Here is a 25,230-nt window from a genome sequence, read left to right on the forward strand (position 1 = left end):
TATGGTGTACTCGCTCTGTAGGAAAGAACACTTTATTGGTGCATTACAGGACATCTAATTTGTGCTTTTATTATAAAAGCCTCAAAATACTTTAGTAACTAATGTAGTTTTTTATGTTTTTGTTTATGTCAACAACATGCTACAAAACTCTCATAGCAGCATGATTGACTACAGTTTTTGCCAATGACTAAAAAAAAAAACATAACCATAATCAATGTGATTCTATAGTTCTGTTTTCCTACACAACACACAATGTGTTTTGAATACATAATTCATAATTCTATTAGATATTGCATAAATGCTGTCTTGATATTGAAAGAATACTGAATATTCAGCTATTCTGACTACAAATCTGTAATAATGCATTAAAGGATATACTCCCCCAAAAAATGCTTACTCTTCTGCAAACTGAAGAAATAATTCAATTTGCAATTAGTCTCAGCAATGCTCTCTCTCATATTAGAAAGCCAAATTTATTCTAGAAGTTTTTTCAAAAATGTTAATGTCTCCATGAAATATCGCAAAAATTACAAAAATTACATTTTACTGTAACATTGGAGTTTCCATGGTAAACCAGTTTGCATTTACCTGTTTATGTGATAAAAAAAAAAAAGGTAGATCCATGGGATGACCTGCCCCATGTTGTTTAATCCAAGATGATAAAGAAAGAAAGGTCAGGTTTCCAAATAACGCTAATATTTATTATAACAAACTCAAAAGGCTTAACAAACTCGGGACAAAATGCAAACAAAAACATGAACAATGCCAGACCACGAGGAAGAATAAGTGAGCAATATAAATACACAATGGTGATGTACTAAATACAAACAGGTGTGCTCATAACTTAATCGTGAATAAAAATATATAAAAAATACATATATATTTTTTATTTTTTATTAGAGATTCACTTCATTTGGATTGTCCACATGGAACACTGTTTTTTACTGTTTAAATGCTGCTGTTCATTGCTGTTTTCAACTCATTACGAGCCATATGAATTACAAGGTTGTTGTTTGTATTTAGCTTACATTTATCATGTCAAGTTGTAGTCGAGCTCAATCAAGCTCGATACCAGACTTAAAACAATGCTGGAATTGGTGAAATCCATTGGTATAAAAATTTACTAACTCTATAGTTATTATTATAGGGGTCATATGATGCGATTTTACAATTTCCCTTTCTCTTTGGAGTGTTACGAGCTCTTGGTGCCTAAAGAAGATCTGTAAAGTTGCAAAGACTAAAGTCTTAAATCCAAAATATATTCTTTATAAAAGTTAAGACTTGTCCACGCCCTCCTAAAATGCCTCATTTAAATACACGCCCACATGTCTACATCATGATGTGGGAAGATTTGCATTATGTCACCCAAATGTTCACGCAGAAAAAGAAGGCGCAACTTTCATTTTCTCGCTGTCGGTGCCATGTTGTGGAAAAGCTGTGTTTTCGTTGTGAAAGCTAAATGACTTTGTTTGGCCATCCAATAGAGGACACAACTAGAAATCAGTGGATAAGTTGTATTTACAACACTGTTCCAGAACAGCTCAACACAAATATATGTGTGCAACAAATTTTACAGAAGAGTGAGGACTGTTTGCTGTGAGAATAGCCTATAACGTGATGTTTTATTAACAAATTTCTGAAGGAGCACGTGCAGATAATCAACGAGGCATCAATTCACCAGTAATCGCATCCACTATCCAACCACCTGGAGAGAAGTCCACTATAAATAATCATGGCAGCCTCACCTTCATTCTCTCTAGTCTTCCATCATCCCTCCACCACCTCGAATCCTCACCGTCGACCCATTCCTTTGGGGAGTACTCAGCATTCGGGCCAATGCTGAGCTTGGAGCCCTCTCCCTGGGCAGCACGCCAAATACGCCTCCTATTCTTCTCACTTTATTATCTTCAAGGCGAACTTGTGAAACCGGTGTCTGTTTCTAAGAAGTGGGACAGTTCTATATTTGCAAAGACAGCCTAGGGCTTGTATGTAAGTACGTTTACATATGTAAAGGATTTGCCACTGATGATTCAAATGCAAGTTTTGTGTTTGTTAATTATGTCCCCACTGGATGCAACAAATGCTTCATTTGAAAAAGGTTTTATTGTTTTCGTCTTGTCTTGACAGGACACATATCATCACAGTATGGTAAGGGATATAACATTTCTGTCAAACCTTTGTGGCATTCAGCCAATCACAACGCACTAGATAGCTGGCCAATCAGAGCAGCTCTCTTTTCAGACTGAAGAGCGTTGTAAAAAAACAACGCGTTTCAGAAAGGTGGGGCATAGAGCAAAAACAATAATGTACAGTATGTGGAAACTAATGTGTTTTTTGAACCTTAAACTGCACACACATTTCATTACACAAAATATACAAAAAAATGCTCTTTTTAGCAGCATCATTTGACCCCTTTAAGGTTTAGTTTCTAAAAGCATCAAACATATGATTCAAATAAAATATATAAATTAGTAGACAAACAGACCAGGGATATTACAAGTTCACCTCAATGAAGATATGTAGACGTCTAACAAATAAAAAAATAAAAAAAAATAAACTTTGGATGTAAGTAGATAATTTAATTTCCGACGAAGAGATGGCTAAAGCATCTCCGTAGTGTGTTGGAAATAAAGAAATAGAAATGAGGCACCTGTAACTTCCTGGCATTTACATTCAGTTTCCGTGTAATTAGCTACTTTTGTTAGTATGTGGTTGTGGTAAGTATTTTTTTTTAAATGTTTGTTCGATTTCACGCCTGACCGTAATTTAACTAATTTAGCTTGGTGAACTGCAAAAGCCTCCCCAACACTACTGGACACCCCATGGAATAACTGTCACTACTGTAAGAGGAGCATTATGCCATCTCTTGCAATATTTTATAGTTTTAGATTTGTAGATGGCAGCTTTAATAAAGCTCTCTTCATCCTGCTAAAGACAGATGTCTTCATTGCATGTGGCATAATCAATTCAGTGGCTGCTTTTATAACTGTATACTGGCACAATGTAGATGCAATATTTTCGGGATATTGATGTTTTTTTTTTTTTTCATTTTTATTCTCTAACTTGAAAAACTGTCTGTTGAAGTTCTCTAGAGTGATGCCGCTTACTAAAACAGTAAGCTTTTCTTCATTCCCCTTCACCTTGGCTGCACTGCTTAAAGAAAATGTTTAGAAGTATTTTTGAAAAGAAACCACCTTCAGATTCAGAGCAGCGTTTGAAGCTTCATGTTTCTGATATGACTAAGCAAAAACAAAGGAGATGGAAGGAAAGGAGAAAAACACTCTCATGGCATCTCCTGCTGTGCAGATGTCCACACATCTGCTGTTTCAGTATTAGAGAAGAAGAGGAAAAAAAACTGCAGAGAGGGACAAAAATAAGAAATAAAGGAGGTCTGTTACTCTTAAGTTTGTGATAGAAGTTGGAAATATTTTGAATTGTCTCTATAATTGGGGTAAAACAGCAAAGGGACAGAGAGTTTAAAGTTTCTGCTTTGCTTCTGTACCACTGTATAATGTGGAGTAGTGTCCATAATTCAGTAGGAGGTCTGGCTAAGGTCGGGGGGGAAAAAGAGAGAGAGAAATAAAAAGAGAGTGATGCAGTGAAAATAAAACAAAAACACAATTATAAAAATAAAGCATCCCCAGATGATTGTGGCAAAGTCAATTAAGCACATTTTGTATGATTCATCATTGTGTCTTTAGCCTCAATGACCTCGCGCAGGGGAAAGAACAGAACGTTTGATGCTGTGAAAACTATACTAGAAGAAAAGCAAAGAAGTGTCAGAGAGGCTCAGTTCTGCAGAAAGGATTAAGAGTGCTGCGGGTCAAGCTTGTGTGCTTCTATACCAGGAATGGCTGTATTTAGCAGATGGTTTAATTAAAATGCACAATGAGGGGGAGAGAGGGAAAGAGAGATAGAGACAGACTGGCAGAAGAAGAAAGTTAGAGGGAGAGAAAAAAAGGAAAGAAAGAAGTAAATTAGCTGTGAATCTAACAAATGACTGTAATTAGTTGGTAGCTGCATGCTGAGATGCAGAAATGGGGCCAGTCACAACTGCACCTTAACTGGAACACAACAATTCCGAAGTGCATACTGAAAACAAATAAATGGAAGTGCTTCCAAACAGTCTGATGTCTTTGTTGTTTTGCTCATTGGCACGTTCCAGGAATATGGTACAGTACAACATAGGCCTTGACTAAATTTTTTTTTTCTTATTCAACTAAATATGACAGGAGCTGGTTTATTTACCATTTATTGCCTTATGCCCTTTATTGCACATATTTGTGACATGTCTAAAACAGTTTAAACTCAGTAGCAACATTCTTATTAGTTTATACAAATGCTTAAAGGCCAAATCGAAGCTATGCAACCCATAAGCTTTTGGTATAGCATTCCTCAGTCACAAAACCTTTTTCTATGGCCACCTAGTCTCAGCATCAGACATCACACCTATGGACCGTTGGGTAAACATCTGATGCATATGGGACACGAAAGTGGAAACACTTCAGGAGTGTCGAAGTCATGATTGGATTAGTTGAATTCCGTGATACACATGATTTCCGTGATACGTGTGTGTAGCATTCTTTAACGTTCCGCCTGGAAATAAAGATACCATGGCGCCAAACCCCCTCACGAAAAAAGAAAGCTGTTGTGTTTACAACTGTAATGACGAGCGCTTATCAGGATCAATTAAACGCTGGATTTTCAAAAGTATTTAAAATATTTAATGTTCACGGCATAGAATATTTAAAATATGTCTGAGAGTTTTACACACCGGTCTGTTATTGTTCTAAACAAACTGTGACTGGTTGTTTGACATGCCAAAGAAAGCTGTCATGAATTCCTGGCTATTCGAGACTAATGGCCACCTAACTTGATGCCACTCATCAATTTAAATCCTCAAACAGGACAAAATCTGTGCAACCTCTCTTTCTTTTGGGACTTAAAGAAAGGAGGAGAGAAAGACAACAAATAAATACAAATCTGTAAGCGAAACAAAAAGAAACCACCACCATGGAAGGATAGCCTCACGAAGACCTTTACTGGACCAGGAGCAAAAAAAAACAAGTGTTTCAAATAAGGAAGTGAGGGCAAATAAGGAAACTGTCTTGAGAGTCAAAAACTAGTCTGACTCTAGTAGCTCAAAAGGTAGTCCTGTCAAAGCCTCAAGCATTACAAGTCCAAAGATTGAATGAATGCAGGAAAGAAAGACTTTAGCTATCCAGTCCTATGCATGAACCGATATACAAACATGTAATTTCCTAAAGATATTAAACAGAAAAATGTTCAGCAGAAATAGCTGCTCCAGCAGTAAAATACTCCTGCATAAATTCCTGCACGGGAGCCACCTCGCAGTGAATTGGTTCACTCTGTGTTGTCTGTACAGGATGTAAATAAATTGTATTTTGGAAGCATAGAGACATCTCATAGATCATTCAGAATGGCCTCAGTAATATCAGACAAAAGCCTGAATCCAAAAGAGTGCCCCATTCAGAGGCCAAACTCAAGGTCTCCAAATATCTGTTTGTGGGTGTTATTGCAAGCCCAAAACCTGAGATACAAAGTCTTTTGTAGCCAGGATTCTCTAAGCAGATTTCTCCAGAAGAGAGACTCGACTCTCCACAGAACAGATGTTAATATCTACAGTATTGTTCAAAATAATAGCAGTACAATGTGACTAACCAGAATAATCAAGGTTTTTCGTATATTTTTTTATTGCTACGTGGCAAACAAGTTACCAGTAGGTTCAGTAGATTCTCAGAAAACAAATGAGACCCAGCATTCATGATATGCACGCTCTTAAGGCTGTGCAATTGGGCAATTAGTTGAATTAGTTGAAAGGGGTATGTTCAAAAAAATAGCAGTGTGGCATTCAATCACAGAGGTCATCCATTTTGTGAAGAAACAGGTGTGAATCAGGGGGCCCCTATTTAAGGATGAAGCCAACACTTGTTGAACATGCATTTGAAAGCTGAGGAAAATGGGTTGTTCAAGACATTGTTCAGAAGAACAGCGTACTTTGATTAAAAAGTTGATTAGAGAGGGGAAAACCTATAAAGAGGTGCAAAAAATGATAGGCTGTTCAGCTAAAATGATCTCCAATGCCTTAAAATGGAGAGCAAAACCAGAGAGACGTGGAAGAAAACGGAAGACAACCATCAAAATGGATAGAAGAATAACCAGAATGGCAAAGGCTCAGCCAATGATCACCTCCAGGATGATCAAAGACAGTCTGGAGTTACCTGTAAGTACTGTGACAGTTAGAAGACGTCTGTGTGAATCTAATCTATTTTCAAGAATCCCCCGCAAAGTCCCTCTGTTAAAAAAAAGGCATGTGCAGAAGAGGTTACAATTTGCCAAAGAACACATCAACTGGCCTAAAGAGAAATGGAGGAAAATTTTGTGGACTGATGAGAGTAAAATTGTTCTTTTTGGGTCCAAGGGCCACAGGCAGTTTGTGAGACGACCCCCAAACTCTGAATTCAAGCCACAGTACACAGTGAAGACAGTGAAGCATGGAGGTGCAAGCATCATGTTATGGGCATGTTTCTCCTACTATGGTGTTGGGCCTACTTATCGCATACCAGGGATCATGGATCAGTTTGCATATGTTAAAATACTTGAAGAGGTCATGTTGCCCTATGCTGAAGAGGACATGCCCTTGAAATGGTTGTTTCAACAAGACAATGACCCAAAACACACTAGTAAACGGGCAAAGTCTTGGTTCCAAACCAACAAAATTAATGTTATGGAGTGGCCAGCCCAATCTCCAGACCTTAATCCAATTGAGAACTTGTGGGGTGATATCAAAAATGCTGTTTCTGAAGCAAAACCAAGAAATGTGAATGAATTGTGGAATGTTGTTAAAGAATCATGGAGTGGAATAACAGCTGAGAGGTGCCACAAGTTGGTTGACTCCATGCCACCCAGATGTCAAGCAGTTTTAAAAAACTGTGGTCATACAACTAAATATTAGTTTAGTGATTCACAGGATTGCTAAATCCCAGAAAAAAAAAAAAATGTTTGTACAAAATAGTTTTGAGTTTGTACAGTCAAAGGTAGACACTGCTATTTTTTTGAACACACCCCTTTCAACTAATTGCCCAATTGCACAGCCTTAAGAGCGTGCATATCATGAATGCTGGGTCTTGTTTGTTTTCTGACAATCTACTGAACCTACTTGGTAACTTGTTTGCCACGTAGCAATACAAAATATACTAAAAACCTTGATTATTCTGGTTAGTCACATTGTACTGCTATTATTTTGAACAATACTGTATGTAACGGAAACAGGTCAATTTAGCTCAAAGGGAATAATTTAAGATTTTAAAGGGAATTTGAACAGAATCACTGTTTCACGGCTGCTCACGGAGACGCGCCTGCGGTTCAGTGAACGAGCCGTTTAACATCAAATCTGCACTGGATACTAATATCCAAAGTATAGTGAAAACACTATCAATTAGCACAGTAACAAGATCGGCAGTTTAAGACATTAACTTGTAAGCACAAAACACAAGATACTTCTCTTTTCAACATGAATAAGGCTTTATTAGATAAATCTAAGACATATAAACTAATCTAACACATAAACGCATGCACACACACATTCACACAAGTTGCAGGAACATTGAAAGTTAGGGAAAGATGAGTTTAAGAGAATGGAAATATGGAATCCCAAGTTTACAGCAAAACGTTAAATTGCATAGACATGAACAACCATCAATCACGTAATTAGCGCTCGCATTGAGTTCCTCAATCAGGTTAAAATTATATTAGATACACCAGTAAAGGTCACAGTCTGGAGGTAAAGTTACTTGCGTCTCCTGTGAAAAAGGAGTCCCGGTGAAAGGGCTATCCCGAGGTCGTTGATTGGCTGGAAGTGACGCTGAAGTGACGTCTTGGGAAGCCCGTGGTTGTTGAGCATTGGCTGAAGATGGAGTTGTGTGGCTGGTTGGAGTTGAAACGCGCAGACGAGGTCGACGTTACAAAACTTAACTCAGAACACGAAACTCTCAAACGGAAAAGAAAAGAAATAAAGTTTGACCAGACAAGGTGGTGTTCCTTCTCATCGTGGCTAAGTAGCAGCAGGCGTGCAGGCTGAAGCACGCTGCAACCGCGCTCAAAGATTTGTGATGACAAAAAACATGGCTAATAGCAGAAACACAGCTAGACCTAAAAGCAAGAAGTATTTAAGCTGGCCTGTTGGACACACCTAAAATGTTTTCTTGACCAATCAGATATTGTCTTGGCTCGGGGGCATCACAAATGTTTATCTTACCAAGCATGTGGTCCGAATTTTCCCACTCTTGCAGGGTCTAATTTTGAACATGATTCCTATAACACGAATATGATATATTTGACAAATAAAAGATTGTCTGTGCTAATTCAAGCAAGCAAATTCGATCACACACATACCAAACATAATTATGAATCATTAAGCTATGCCATAGTTATTAAAAAAACATACACAATAAGAGATTATAACATGATAGTCAAATGTGTGGGTTACACATAAATGAATATGGAGTGAAGCGATGGACTGATTCATTTATAAGTCATTTTGGAGTTCATTCTGGTCCATATATATATGTACAAAATACATTTTCTTTGTCATTCTCTGACATAGGGATGTTCTGTGGAGAGCAGAGGATACAAGTCCCCTCCCCCCCTTAGGAATTTCAGTCTGGTTCTGCTAGGTGGGGGGAAGTCAATGGAAGTGTTTAACTCGATCTCATGGGTTCACATGTGATGTCAAGCGTTGCATTTCCATTACAAACAACACATTTGACACCAAATTTCTCTTCTTTGAATTGAAATTGTAAATAATTGTTCTAGTGGTGTTGATGTTGAAAGCTGTTGTGTTAACAAGTTGGTTGCTCATCTTGCTTGGGACTTGTGGCACAGAATGTTTTATGACTTCCTGAGGAATTCGGCTCCTGATAGACTCTTTAATTCGTCTGGTTCGAGTCATTTCTGTTACATCTATTCCTAGAGGGGCTGGGATTGACATGTAGAGAGAACCAAAGGGAGAACAGTGTCATCTCCCTGGACACAAACAATCCAACCTCCTCTCTGCCAAACTTTTGTGCTACCTCCACTCCATTGACCTCTGTCTGTGATACAAACTTCACAACATGGAAGCCCTGCAGGTCTGGGAGGAAGTAATTTAAGGCCAGGACGATCACCATCCACTTCAGGCAATTAACGTGGCACTTGAGCAGACTTCCAACCATCATCCTTCCAGGTCCGAGCAACTGCATGTAACTTAGAGTATTCAATAAGCAGGCCAATGAGGACAAAGTCTTTTGCCATTGACTCACCACTGAAATGGTCTCATTGTGCTGCGGGCACAAAGGTAACACTGGAGACACTGACACCATGAGACTGTGATAAAGGCCTACATGGACCCCTGCCCTGCTTCTTATTGATCTGTCTGAATGTCTTGATGACAAGCCACTAGCTCTTGTGATTTTATAGCTAAAAGCTATAGCCCTTCTAAAAAAGCCAAGCGACACCCATGCTTCTTGTGTACATTTCGGAGAACCAGGACAAATATTTAAATCGATCGCTCAGGCATTTAAGAGGCACTGAAAGGAGGCACCGAAATCTGCATCCTTATTCGGTTCGGTGCATACTAGGGCTGCACTAAGTGTCGTTTAAGCATCGATATCGCGATGTACAAATCCACGATAGTCACATTGCAGGATGTGCGATGTAGGCTGTCGTAGTTGATCTGTTATTCAATAACTGTACGGGCCAGCTGCTCCCCTGCCCTTGACAAATATGATTCGCGGATTAATTGCACAGCTTAACCATCATAGAGTGAAAGTTTAGTGTTTTTAAATCCTGTCAGTTTAAAAGGGCAGAGAGAGAGAGAGAGAGAGAGAGAGAGAGAGAGAGAGAGAGCGAGAGAGCGAGAGAGCGAGCGAGCGAGCGAGCAAGCGAGCAAGCAAGCCCCGGCCAATTGACACGATGGTGTTGATGTTTAAATAATTTAAAATGAGAATGTAAGTGTGCTCACATTTTTGTTTGTAAGAAAAAATGAGATTAGATTTCATATCGCAATTTATATTGAAGAAATAAAATATCGCAATGTGATTTTTTCCCCAATATCGTGTAGCCCAATTCCATACCCATCCCTACTTTTAAGAAATATATTTTTTGATAAACGAACCCAACACTGGCTATGTCCTTGCTGGAGTGTGATGTGATTTGTGTCATGTGCAGGTGCGATGGATCGCGTACAAACCAATATGGTGTCGGAATGGTATATATTTATACTTCTCATCCAATCACAATCAAAGTCACTTCATCTGGATGGCGGGATTTATCTGGATAGGTTTTTTTTTATTATTTTTAAAATGTAAGGAGTAGAAAGTACAGATAATGTAAATGTAAGGAGTACAAGTAAAAAGTAAAAAGTTGGCTGAAATATAATTACTCCAGTAAAGTATAGATACCCAAAATTTCTGTTTAAGTAAGGTTACAAAGTATTTGTACTTTGTTACTTGACACCTCTGTTCAACACTCTCACAATTTGGAGCTTTAATAAGGTCGGAGCAGCATCCAAAGCATCAGCTTGTTATGCAGAGTTGAAGTGAACCTATGGAATGCAATTCTGTTCGGTCCACTTTAGTTAGGTTCTTTACATCAAATATTAGCCACAAAATATGAAATTAGGCAACATCAAAATAAATATCCAGAACTTTGCTCATTACAGTCAAACCACAATACAGATTTAAAGTAAACTAAACTCAGATCACCTCCTGTTTATTTGGAGGGTCATGAACATAAACAAAAAACTCCTTAGATTTCTTAGTTTACATAAAAAAAATGACATGCTTGATCAGCAGAGCGCCAATAAATCCTAAAAAAAAAAAAAAAAAAAAAAAAACGGCCAATCAGGCATGCACATTGATGGCTTGTTTCATCTGTTCGAGAAATTATCAAAAGTATTTCTTTAAGCGTGTTCTTTGTGTCTAAGCAAAAGCATTTCTTGTCAAATATCAATTTAAAATGTCTTAAGGTTGGGTGCCACATCATGCCCCAGATGAGAGAAATGCATTTTTTCCAGATTTGATGTGTTTAAATATAGCTAAATTTCAGACTAGGTTAATTTTACAATAGCCGATGGTAACGGTTGGAGAGTCCAGCACTCTGGAGCAGAACTTAAATCAGCTATCTGGCATTTTCTCGATTGGTTCAATGCCTCTGCCTAGTCTCCTTCAGTCCTGGGGCAAAGTAAACTTAAAGTGAGAACATACACATGCAGCATGTACCTTTCCAACAATCCCTCACAGCTGGCAGAATAGAGCATTGATGCAACACTGTGGAGAATCAGAACAAAACAGGGAAGGGGAGCAAACGGCAGACAGGTGCTGGTGTAATGGTTAGAAATCTGGAGCAGATACGTGAGACCTGGCAGAAGAAACAAAAATATATAGAGACATGCTAATTGAACCTTGTGCTTTCCGGTTTCAGTCACACCTGATAAGGATCAAGACTTAAGAAGGCTCCTTCCAAGGCCCAAGAAAACAAGAGGCTTTGAAAAAAAAATCGCCTTTTGCAGGCTTAAAGAATCAGCTCGGCTTGTGTTTTCCATCATCCATATCATAACATATAAAACCAAAAACTGGTTATTCCATTTCCCAGACACTCGTGTACACTATTTTGGTTAACTTTACAACCTGAGTGTAGATTAATATGAAAAATCTGACAGCTCTGCATATATGCAAAACAAAAACAACAACAACAAAAACAACACACTCGTTATTTGATCAAACTGTTAATTATAAACACAAACTCATTAAATGGCAAAATAGTCTCAAAGGGGACTTTGGATACATCATATTGCTCAAGCACCGCCCATGACCACTGACAGATTGTCCCATATAATCATCTTCCATAGAAGAGAGGGGTGGGGTGAGCAGAGCTCATTAGCATTTAAAGAGACATGCACCAAAACAGATTGCTGTTAACAGGTTTTTGACAATGTAAAAAGGGCGGTGTTTTACACAACCATTGAGGAATTTTAACCAAAGTATGTTACAGACATTTCATGAAGAAACTAAAAAATCATACCAACTCGTGGAAATTGGCATCCAATGTCCCCTTTAAAAACAGGGTAAGCGGTTTACAGTGTATGTACTGTATTATGCTAGTATCCCATTCCAAACATAGACATTTTTTTTTTTCAAAAAGGTTTCTGAAAGACTCCATCACCACCCTTTTCATCCTCTATTCCATTTACCAGAATCCTAAGTTTGAGATGCTGAAATGTTGTATTGCTCAAACAGACAGGACAATGTTTTGAAAGAGTAGCAAAACCACAGTATTCAAGCTGTTCAGGAACACAATCTAAAATGGCTTACTTCTAGTTGTCTCTGTATATGAAACCATGATAGGATAAAGTCTTGTAACACAAAAAATTCCCAGAGCATTCGTCCAGCAACCGTACTGACAGTCTCTCCAAGCGTACAGAATATTAAAATCATTCATGATACATTAGGCAAACAATGCAAGTATGACATACTGCATCTGCTGGGATTCTGAAGTGTGCAAACAGTGAACCCTTCTGCTTTCTCATAATGCCAAGGGAGCGGAGAAGAAACAGATTCAGAAAGTTGTTCAGAGAACAGTGGAATGGGCAGTAATTTTTAATTGTTTAAGAGCTACCAATAATGTTGTTCATTGTGGTTAAAATTAACTTTTTTTTTAACAGGGAAACACAATAAATTGTCACCAATATTAGAGATTCTCTTCATTTATTTTTTATACATTGACATTGGATATTTAACTTTGCATACCATTTTGCCATCTTTTTAAATTATTGTAGACTTTGAAACATCTGATTTAATTTTTTAAGGTTTTGTTTATTTTTTATTTTGATAAAATAATATATAATTTTCATATTTACTACACTTTATTCAGATGTGCTGCTACTTGGCAAGATTCTGCATAGATTCTTAAAATCCAGTTATTTCATATCCACAAATCAGTTTCGAGGGAAGGCGAACTTTTTCCCAATGTAGATTTTGCAAGTAAATTTGTCACACTGACCAACAGAAAGTTGTTTTGTCTAAAAGTGTCCTCTGTTTGAGTATGGTTTCTTGCATTGCTACACTATTGACAGTGGACAAAAAGGCTTTTTTTTACCTGTGAAATTTCACTAATGTGGCTGCACTTTTAGCATTCACAACATAACAGTATTAGCCAGAATTTTAAAACTGTATTCCTATGGTGTTTTTTTTTTTTTTTTTTTTGTACTTCACATCAAGAATATACATGACAAAGCCAACGTAGAGCTGACACATCTGCATCGCTAACAAACAAACTTCACCAATCAGGAAGTACTGTAAGTAAGTTCAGTACATGCTCTGAAAATATGACAATTCATCTGTCTCTCTCTACCTCTGCTTCTGCCCCTGACACACACACAAACACCATGCTGAGCAACTGGTCTCTGATGGGCAGGGGAGAGCTGATTACGGATTCACTTTTGCAGCGGGAGCCGCCCTGACACTAGGGATTTGATTATGGCTTTGACAGGAGCCAGTGCGATTGCAGCCTTAATCTGAGGAGTGATCTGCTTAGATAATGTGCAAAGAGGGAGAAAGAGACAGATGTGACAGGAAACGGGGGAGGCAGGTAGTGGAGATACACTGAACAGCCTTGTGACTGCAGAGCTTTAGATTTGATGTACTGACTAAATCTAAATCACATCACAGACAGCGTGCTATCATACGAGTGATACTTCATCTGGTGGATCTTAAATCCTAAGAAAAAGACTGAAACAAGTGCCTCTCACACTGCAGAATCTTTAAAGCTTTTGAAGAACGGTTGGAATGCTCAGCTATTGATAATGAGGGGAATGTAATGATGCCTTTGACTCCCACTGCCATCTTCTATTCTCTCACATGTACAGAGAAGCTCCCTACAGGCTGCTGCAGCGTGAACCGGATCAGTCACTGATGTCTCTATCATGACTGTCCCGTCCTCTTACTATACAGGAGATCACAGCAGAATTCTCTCATCTTTTTTTCACCTGCTGTCAGGAATGGGGCTTTTCTCAGTCAATCACAAATGGAAAAGAGTTGGGCGGTATGACCAAAATCTTAAGGATGAGTAATTTTGTATCTTGTTAACTTTATATTTAAGCAATGTGCCACAAGCAAGCGCTGTTGTACTTAATATCTTCTTAGTATTACTTTTATGCAACCATACAGGAGCAGATATCGAGTAGATTTCAGACAAAAGCTGGCCTGTTCTCTACCAACACAAACAATTCCAGAAAAAGCAAGGAACAGTGTCAAGCTTTACACACTGGCAAGCAACATTCAGACTGGAAAACAATATGTGAGTGGAATGGAGTAATTTTCCCTCCCGGCTCAAATCATTCTGTAATCACACTTTACCTCCACTCCGGCTTCCACCTTTCCAAGCAAATCTGAAGCCAGAGAAAATTCAGATACTGTAACTTTCAAAAATAAATAAATAAATAAATGCATAATAATCCCAAGCAAAATCACTGTTCACATACACAAACACAGAGGACACAGTAATGTGTACAGCAGCCTTGGAACAACACTTAACTAATCAAGGGTCAGAAGGTCAGAGGGCCAGAGCTGCAGTATAAACCACAATAGAGATGTTTGATGTACAGCCAGTTTTTATACTGTATGTTTCATGACAAACATATGTTTGGATGATCCATAATTAACTATTTTACTACTGGAAGATTTTCATCTCATTACGTAGATGCTGTTAATCTTTTCATCTAATAAAAATGTATTCTAAAATAATAATAAAAACAATGATAAATAATAATAAAATTTTCTCAAATATCTCAACTCAAATATTTTCAAAGTTTATAATAATAATAAGAATCATGTTACACTGAAAGTCTGGAGTATTGGCTGCTGAAAATTCCGGTTTGACATCACATAATTAAATGTAATTTTAAAATATATTCCAAGAGACAGTTATTTTAAGTTGTATATAATATATAATATTGTAATTGTATAATTATACAATCTAGGTATATGTACACTACTGTCCTAAAGCAGAGACAGAAAACGAAGCAGGATTTAATGTTAGAACTCACCAATACAGAGACTGTCACTCTCCTCATAGCCTATGCTGCAGACACAACGGCCCAGTGGCACCAGCCAATCACCATCAGCTCCACAGTACAGCCTAGGTGTGTCCCGTTCCTCAGCATTCTCAACACACGCACCCCTGACCTCCACCAACGAAGATGAATCCACCCGAGGTACAGTGTCAGGGAAGGCGGCAAGGTTTCTCAGGGTAGATGGGCACTTTTTGTAATAAACTCTCACAGACACCAGGGCGATACATGCGCCCACGTCCTGGAAGGCCAAGTAGAAACCCTTACGAGCTATTGGACCCACTTCCCGCACTTCGGTATTCAGCCTCAGAACGCGGTCGCCCAGGTCTGTCTGTGTGAAACTTTCGTCGGCGGCAATAGTATCGATTTTGGCGTAGTCGTTGGGATTAAAATGAGCATTGGCACCATGCGGCTCATCTATCTCAAAGTAGTGGAGGTTAAAAGTTTCCTTACAAGTGCCAGAGACCCAGGGAATGCTGTTACAGTCCCGCAGGGTGAAGCGAAGCTCCACGTAGATCTTCTGCGCAGCCTGACGGGGTATCCAGTTTGTACGGAGCCAGTTGTTCTGGTTGGGTTCCATTACATGGCACACCTGGAAGGTGTGAATGGGACGGTTATGCTCATCCATCTCCGTGATGGCATCCCACTGTGGAGAGCAAAAGACAGAGGTATGAGAAGATATATAGTGGGATAATTAGAGAAAACTAAATTCCTTTTTTTTTTTTTTTTTTGCTGTGTAAAATTCATATAATATACATTGAATGGTTATTTATACACATTAATATAAAATACTGTAAAGTACACTAAACTAGCTTTCAAAAGTTTGTTGTTGGTTAAAAATAATTTTCCGGATTTCCGTGTTTTTATCATTATACGGTAAGTGGCCCTATTACACATCAGAATCTACAGAATCTCAGGTTTCAAAACACAGGCAAAAAAAAACGAAAAAAAAAAAAAACGAATCAGAAGCAAGGAATTGTGTCTGTAAGCAGATGCGTGTGTAAAATAGCATGATCATTAAACATTAAACAGCATATAAATCCAAACTGGTTAATGATACTGAATAAAATGTTGTTGAAGTGGTACAGGATTGTGTAAGCTTTGGGGCGTTGATGGAAACAATCTCCTCCATCTATGTTTTGATAATTGATTAGAATCTGATCTGGACGTAGTCTTTGACAAAAACAATATATATTAGGGGTGTAACGATACGCGTATTGGGATTGAACCGTTCGGTACGAGGCTTTCGGTTCGGTACGCGGTACGCATTATGTATACCGAACGGTTCGTTGGACTAATTAATTATATATATAAAAAAGAGAAATATAATGATAAGCGCTCAACAAGGTAGCCCAATAACCCAAACGACGTAACAGGCAACGCCCCTGACACCCATGAAGAAGAAAAAAACACCAACTTATAGTTATTTGTTTATGTTAGGCCACTCAGTCAGGCGCTCGCTCACTCAGCCCTTTAATCTATAATGGTGATGGCAAGAGAGTGGTGGATAAAAATAAAACAACGGTATGTCGCATCTGCTACATGACAATAGAGTACACCAGCGGGAATCAAAAAAAAAAAAAAAAAAAAAAAAAAAAAAGCACCAGCGGGAATACTTGAAACATGTCAACTCATTTACGCCGACATCACCTTATTGTGTCAGTATCTGGGAAAAGACGAAAAAAAGGAGAAACATACACGCAACAAACTATCCCGGCAGCATTTAGACACCGGTACACCAGGGTGTCTACACAGGGAAATCAAAGTGCACCCAAACACCAGACCTGTTGGTTATTGGAGGATCTTCTATTTCTGGTCTGTTAAATGCATTAGACATTTTGCAACGAGCCTTCAGCGCGTGCTGAGTGAGCGAGCACCTTAGGGGCCATTCACTTATCGTGCCTAAAAACGCGTGGAAAACGCTAGTCGCGCCGCTTTCTCCTCCTTTCCTAAGCAACAATGACGTGCTCTCTCCATGAGACGCGGAAATTTCAGCAAAGAATAAATGGATTTGCAGCTCTAAAAATCGCTTGCAGTAGGCTAGCTCTGCTACTAAATTAATTAAAAAATTGCAATCCATATACAACTATGATCAGCTGTTCTTTCATCTTGGCTGAGTTTTCAACGTTGTTACGGGAAAGGATGAAGCTGATTGGTTAGTTCTTGTCACATGACCCGCGGTGTGCTTGGGGCATTCTGAAAAGTTAAGATGTTTTTACATTTTGCTGTATCTAAAACGTACCGAACCGAACCGAACCGTGACATCAGTGTATCGTATCGAACCGAAACGTGAATTTTGTGAACCGTTACATCCCTAATATATATATATATATATATATCTTTTTTTTTTTTTTTTTTTTTTTAGCTTTTTGTTGAAAATCTTGCTTTTATTTTTATGAAACTTACCCACAATCAAGTGTTGGCAAAAAAAAAAAAAAAAAAAAAAAAAAATGGTAGTGGCTGGATTTTTTTTTTTTTTTTAAATAAAGAAAGAAAGAAGTCTCATATGTAAAGAAGTCTCATTTGTTTGATCAAAAATACAGTAAAACAGTAATATTGTGAAGTACCACTATGATTTAAAATAACTGTTTTCTGCAGCCATTAATCCAGTCTTAAGTGTCACATGATTCTTCAGAAATCAATCTATGGTGTTGATTTCCTGCTCAAGAAAAAAAAAAAAAAATATATATATATATATATATATATATATATATATATATATATATATATATATATATATATATATATATATATATATATAATTAACATTGACAACAGCTGTACAGATTTATATTGTAACAAAAACTAATTTTTCCAATTTTAAATTAATTTCATCATGGAAATGATTGATAAATTATGATTTGTAAGTGAAAATGTTCATAGACAGATTTCACAAATCTGTGCATAGAGCTGGGTAGTAACTGATTAAACGTAATAGGGATTACAAATAGTTTCCAAAAATGAGGTACTTTATATTATATTACATTATATTTTGAAATACTCATAATCTGACTACAGTTCATTTGTTTTATTGATAACATAATTCAAAATTCTTTACACAACAGCAATAAATTAATAATAATTTATTTATTATCACTAATTCATTTTTATCTTTTAAATGTCCATTTCTAAAATAGGCTACTGCTTATAAAGTCTCAGAAAATCTTCCAGTTTTGTGGACATTCACATAAAAAGAACAGTCATAAATCTGGTGGCCACACAGCATTTGACCACTGGCTTTACAAAAACCATTTCAGGTTTAAGAAAGTGTTTCAACATTGCATCAAGCACTGATGAACACATACATTTTTATTTGAATTATGGTGGGTTATTTAACCATGTATTACTATGTCTTATAAAGGCTTTTGTTTTCCAAATAATGTTACATTAAAATTATTTATTTTACTTTTAAATTTGGAATAAATTATTAGTTTTCATTACACTCATAACCGAAGTCTCAGAGGGACAGAAGGCGGAAGGCTCTCGGACTAAATCTAAAATCTTAAACTGTGTTCCGAAGATGAATAGAGGTCTTACGGGTTTGGAAGACATGAGGGTGAGTTATTAATGACATCATTTTAATTTTTGGGTGAACTAACCCTTTAATGCACTGCATGTTTTTAATTAACAACAAATAACAATACTCTTTGTATTTTATATCAATATGGTACAATATTATGCTATCTAAATCAATGTGAGTGAGTTAAGCCAAAAGTAATCTAAAAGTAATCAAAAATAGTCTTATCATAGTACGTTACTTACTATAATTGAAGAGTTAATTTGCAAAAACCGATAACTCTAAGATTTAATTGATGCATTCCAATCAATATCAATCAAACTGCAGTTTGATTGTTTTGATAAAGTAACAATAATTAAAAAATGGTAACTTTAAAAATTAAAGTTAATTGAAGGTATGTTTTTTTACATATTTTTAGCAAAACTACATAACTTCAACTGTATTTTTTTGGCAAAAGCAGATATCACTCTAGTTAATCTTTGTAATCTCCTCAGATGACAATGTAGACGCCTGACTTATGTTGTGATTACATGCAATACAGGGACCCTCTCCCTTACCACTTTAACATGCTGCTTTAGCAAGGTTCCATGAAAAAGTTTCTGCTTGTATTTTCCTTTTACACTTCAAAGAAGATATCACAGGTTCATCAAGTTCATTGAAATGATCCATCCTCGATCACTTTTAGTCAGCTTTGACACAACTCCTTTACTGCCTTACAAGGGCAAAGTGAAGTAACTACGCAAACAATGAAACTGATAAAAATGTCTTTAAAGTTTTTACATCAGCCAGTCGAACACGCTGTGTGTAGATTAGTGGCAATGCATTCATTTAAAGCCTTTTTAGGATGAATTTTTTTATAGATAAAAACCATGACCATTGATGTAACCTTTGACCACTAAAATACAGATACTGCACTCTGCCTTTGGATGACCTTACACGACAAAAATACTATTGCAAAAGCAAAGTGCAGTATCTAAAAACTAAATCAGATATTAAAAACTAGTTTATCCAGCTTTCTTTTTGTGTTTCTTACTATGTTGATTGTTTTTAATAACTTTAATAGTTTTATTGGTGTTTGCATGTTGTGTATGTTAAAATTACTCCGTAGTAAGCCTCAAGATCATCTTATCGCAATGCTCCTTTCACCACAGAGTTTTGCTCATTTTATATAAAAAATAAATAAATAAATAAAATAATTAAAGACCAAGTAGTTAAAATTCACACAATTTTCACTTTTCCTAACAATATAACTAGGGCTGCCATAAAGGACAATAAGGGATAATTGTGATTCTTTATAGGAAAATAAGGTGCAGAATAAGAGATGCTCAAAATATTTGTACTGTACCACATCCATGTCTGCAGTTAAGTATATAAAAGGTTTATACAATTTTCTCAGAATAATAATAATAATAATAATAATAATAATAATAATAATAATAATAATAATAATAATATATACAGTATATACAGTGTATGTATATACATTGCATGTTTTCTTGCCTAGCTGTAAGTTGTGCTCATGAAAATAACGTTGTTTGCATTCACCTAAATTGATTTACCAAAATCAAAACGCGGACGGTGAGGGGAACTGCTGGCAGTGCGAGTCCTGCTAGCTGTGAACTGGGAACGACTGGGCAGCAGAGGATTCCACTTGGTCATAAAGCCTTCTTTGAATGTGTTAACAAATGAAACGGTGATTTGTGCAAAATGAATGATTACTTATCAATTAAGAATTTGTTATTTGCATGGTCTGTTAATCATATGGCATATGACTGTGAATAGGAGACAGACTGTTTTCTGTATAACTTTCATTTTTTTAAATCACAGAAAAGCAGAGAGATGTCCAAATCAACAAACATCAATGTGATTATAAATCAGCAATTATGACACTTTCGTTTCTCTGAAATGGGGCAAAATTGAACCAGGAGACTTTGTCGCAAGATAGAACAGAATTCACAAAGCCCATTTTAGGACTTAACTCAATTTTAACCAGATGTGTAGTTACTGCGCTTTGCCTTTGGATGGCAGTTTAGATGAAACTCCTCTCGAACAGCACTTCTTTACGAAGTGACTAGCAGCCTTGTCACCTGACCTGAATACTGCTCGCAAATTTTCTAAAACTGACTTATTGGGTTGCGTACATAAAGAACAAAGGTGCTTGTCGTTTCTGCTGTAAAACATGAACACATGATGCCTTGACACTGGGCAATACCAGCTTTTGTGACAAAATGTGCAGATGGTTCAGAACATGCTATATTTATGGAGAATAATGCATGACAGTCAGATAATTTTTTTTATTTTCTTTTTTATTGACGTTCATCTTTTTTTACAAATTAACATTTTTTTGGCATGAAATCAGAAACGGATTACAGTTTGTAAGTTATCTACCCAGCTCTGTCTGTGTGTACACAAAATTACTAAATTAGACCCAATATTTGCCCCTTCTGATAGCAACATATCACTACCGATTTATTTCAATGTCACATACAGGCAATGTTAGTCTCCTTACTGCCAGTTTCAATAGACTTACATCATTTTTTAGGTAGCATTTCTAGACTGTAATGTGCTACCCATATGCTTGGTTATGCTGAAGCTGTGAACACAAGGCATAAGAACTTAATAGATTTACTAAAGCCACAAGCTACAGCTGAATCAAACAGTAATGACAGGACATCTGGCCATCACACTGCTGCTCTGCTTTGAATGACTTTCTGCATTGTTCTCTCTTTTACACGTCCTTTTTCTCTTTCCAAACATGTTGTATTGCTCAAATTAGATTCCAAACACTTCCCATATCTTGTTATAACACTCTCACTCTCTTTTCCACCTTCCCACTTTCTTTTCACAAACTCTCACTTTGTTACGACATTCTTATTTTCCACACATTCAGTGTTTTTCACATACATACAGTAGTTATTTTGTACTCCCACTTTTTTTTTTGTTTTTTTTTTACACTTAACTGTTTTCCCACACTGTTTCTCCTCTTCTTTCTATGTCTTCAGCCTAAATCTCTTCCTCCAATCATCTGTTTCCTCTTCTTTTCGTTTATTTCTTATCTTCCGTAATCTCTCTCCCTCTGATAATAAATTAGGATGCACTTCATTAGCAATAAAGTCTCCACTTATTCACTTTCATTATTGCAGTGATAAGCTAAGCCTTCCTTAATAGCCTCTCAATCAGAAACTTGCTGTATCATAGCTCTTATGTGTGCCGATAGCTCCTCACAATAGTCCGCTGTTTGCAACCAAAAAGTTTGATTTAAGGAACATCTAAAGAGGTCAAGTCAGCTCATGTTTAATTTATATATGTAATTTGCAGCTTAAACAGAATATAATGGCATTAAAATGCTTGTGACCAGGCCCAGGTCATCAGTCCTGCAGAACAACTACATAAAGACACATGGACACAAGATATGTAAACATATCTGTAAATAAATAAATAATTAGGGGATACTGGGGCAAACTGTCATGCATGGAAGTTGTCGGAGGAAATTGAGAAAATGTATAAATATGTCTTAGCCACTGTAATGACATTTTGCAACTTTTATTTGCAATATTAATATATTTATGCCCCTTTAAGTATTTCCAATGTTTTTTCCAAACATTAGCAACAACATGTGGCATGTGAGATGAGCCAGGAGCTGCAGCTGTCAGACATTCATTCATATGTGACCCAGCGTGACTTTTTACTTTGTTACTTTTTAATGCAAGCAAAATATACCATTCACAGCTACTAGCCAACAGCCAAGTAACTGTTTCATTTACTCACCACAGCCAGTTTCTACTCACATGTTAAACATGTTAAAGGGTTAGTTCACCCAAAAATGAAAATTATGTCATTAATGACCCTCATGTCGTTCCAAACCCGTAAGACCTCCGTTCATCTTCGGAACACAGTTTAAGATATTTTAGATTTAGTCCGAGAGCTTTCTGTCCCTCCATTGAAGCTGTGTGTACGGTATACTGTCCATGTCCAGAAAGGTAAGAAAAACATCATCAAAGTAGTCCATGTGACATCAGAGGGTTGGTTAGAATTTGCTGAAGCATCAAAAATACATTTTGGTCCAAAAGGAACAAAATTTATGACTTGTGTTATCAAGTTATATTTGTTATTGGGCGCACCAGAAAAAGTCGTGAACGCACTCACAACTGACCCGGAAGAGAAGACGATGCTGAATAAAGTCGTAATTTTTGTTCTCTATAAAATCGATATAAAATCTATCTATTTTATAGATGTGACATTTACACTTGAATGAATGTGTAACCAGGATTTTATTAATGTCTGGCTGTAAATGTATTTGAGAATATTTGTTTATTGGGTCACACTTTGGTATTGGGACCAGTTCTGACTATTAACTAAAACATTACTACAACCTTTCCCTCAAAAACTTAAATTCCTAATTTGCTGCTTATTATTAATAATAAATAATAAGGTAGTTGTTAAGTTTATGTATGAGGTAGGATTAAAGGGATATTTCACCTTTAGTTGCTCGTCCCCATTGACTTCCATAGGATGGATAAAAAAATAAATAAATAAATAAATCAGTGGGGACAGCAACTGAAGGTGAACTATTCATTTAAGGGATCTAAAACATGGTCATGCATAATATGGCATTAGTACTGTTTGTGCTATAACTTCTAATAAATAGCAAATATGCTTGTAATATGCTAATAAGCAACTAATTAATAACGAGAATTGGTCATTAATGTGCTTCTTTTCATTGTCTTATGCAGTTGTAGGTTTATAAAATACCTGTGGAGTTTAAGCAAACAATTTCCTGTTTTTATAAAAAGTAATAATAATAATAATAATAAATAATAAAAAAAAAAAAACGTTCTCTGATGCTGATGATAATGTTTAGCAAACTTTTCATTATTTCCAGGCAGGTCATGTAATCCATAAAGTCATGAAATAAATAAATTTACTTCAGAACAGCACACCAACTCTGGGTATTTTGACACATGCCCTGATCCTATAATCTCCTCTCACCCTGCCACTGCCTCCCAGCTTTTTGTTTCTCATCAGCTTTTTTGTTGGTGGTAAAATGAGGCATTTAAAAGAATGGGGAGGCAGCGGCGTGCTTTCGGTCTCCTGCTAGAAAGTGGCCGGATATATCTAGGAACACAGCGGCGGGGATGAGATATCAGCACGCACCTTAAGATGCTACACGCACTGATAAAAGTGGCTGAGATGGATGAAGCTAAAATCGCTGGCTACACATCACATTAAGTTGGCAGGGGTCCACAGAGAAGGATTCAAAAACAGCACAGATCGGTGTGATAGAGACAACATGGCGGAAATGCATCTTGGGGATGAGTGGGGGATTCATTGCTTTTAAAATGGTTTAAAAATGGTTTCTATCAGCAGACGTCAAAGATGCCTGACTCTCCTTTGATATGTGTCATCATTTCTCCACTTGGAAACTGTGAAAAAAGGCATATCACTAGTGCAGTCGCTGGCAAGAGCCACACACACACAATAGGACACAGGATATTTTAGATAATGTCGGTACACTGTAATGCATATGAAAATCAATACGCTTATAACAACACTACATTTGAATCTGTCAGTGGTGGCCCTCTATTTGGAATCCAGCTTTTATCTGACTGCACTTGGCCTCTCTGGCTGTAAATGAACCTTTTCAGCAAGCACCTCTGAACTAGCATGTCAATATGTACGCTCAATAGGTTAAAAGCATCTATTATCACAACTGATTTCTGTTTGTCAGAGCCAGTTTAGTATTGATCTTTAAAGCTTTGATTTTTCAGCATTTCCTGCATTGAAAGTACACACTTTGAGACTCCATAATAGAATGTACACAACCCAAATAAAGGTCTGCTATCAGAGGAGTTGGGGAGGGTCTATCAATTGCAAATGAGCCCTGGGCACATGGAAATACAATTAAACTTGAGTGTGTATTAAATTATCTTTTAATTATTAAATACACATTAACCTTGAGTAATGGAAGTGCTTTGGAGAGAGATACCGGCACTACCTTTGACTTGATAATTGATTAATTGACTTCCACTTCGAATGACATCAATAAAAACACAGGATGAATGACAAACATTCATTTCTGGGTCATGGATCTCTTCGTCATTGTGCAATGCCTGTGGCTCAAACTCTTTATTTATTTATATGCTCTCTTGATGTTTTTCAGAAAAAATGTATGGTAGGTGTGGGATTTGTTTAAATTGTTTTCCTTTAATTAAATAAAATCAAATATTAATCCATTCAATTGGTCAATTCATGTTTAATTGTATAGTGCTTTAAACATTACACATACAGTTTAACGGTTTAACATATTCATTTAGAGCTAGTGATTAATTGTATAAAAAAAATATTTGATAAAAATGTAACAATCAACTAATATATTAATTAATTAATTATATCACAACATAAACTATGCAAAAAATGTTAATTTAAATGCACAGTTCATTTACCATTTATTTTTGTGCTTCTGTACTTTCACATATTTTAATGTGCAATACTGTATATAAATACAGTATTGCACATTATTTACTATTGAAAATCATTTTAAAATGTAACCAATACAAAAACTCAGGCCGGAAATTATAGCAGTTTA

The 25,230-nt window shown here is 36.7% G+C and overlaps 1 protein-coding gene across 2 annotated transcripts in view; it reads right to left on the reverse strand.

The window, feature by feature from the left end:
* LOC113110470 (ephrin type-A receptor 6) overlaps positions 1 to 25,230 on the reverse strand; it is a 115,787-nt gene that overhangs the window by 63,385 nt on the left and 27,172 nt on the right. For both annotated transcript variants that reach the window (XM_026274706.1, XM_026274672.1), the window contains exon 3: positions 15,104 to 15,773. In XM_026274706.1, coding sequence (XP_026130491.1) covers positions 15,104 to 15,773 — 670 coding nt within the window. The remainder of the gene's footprint in view (positions 1 to 15,103; positions 15,774 to 25,230) is intronic.

Source organism: Carassius auratus, chromosome 1 (genome assembly GCF_003368295.1).
Source record: "Carassius auratus strain Wakin chromosome 1, ASM336829v1, whole genome shotgun sequence".
Lineage (NCBI taxonomy): Eukaryota > Metazoa > Chordata > Actinopteri > Cypriniformes > Cyprinidae > Carassius > Carassius auratus.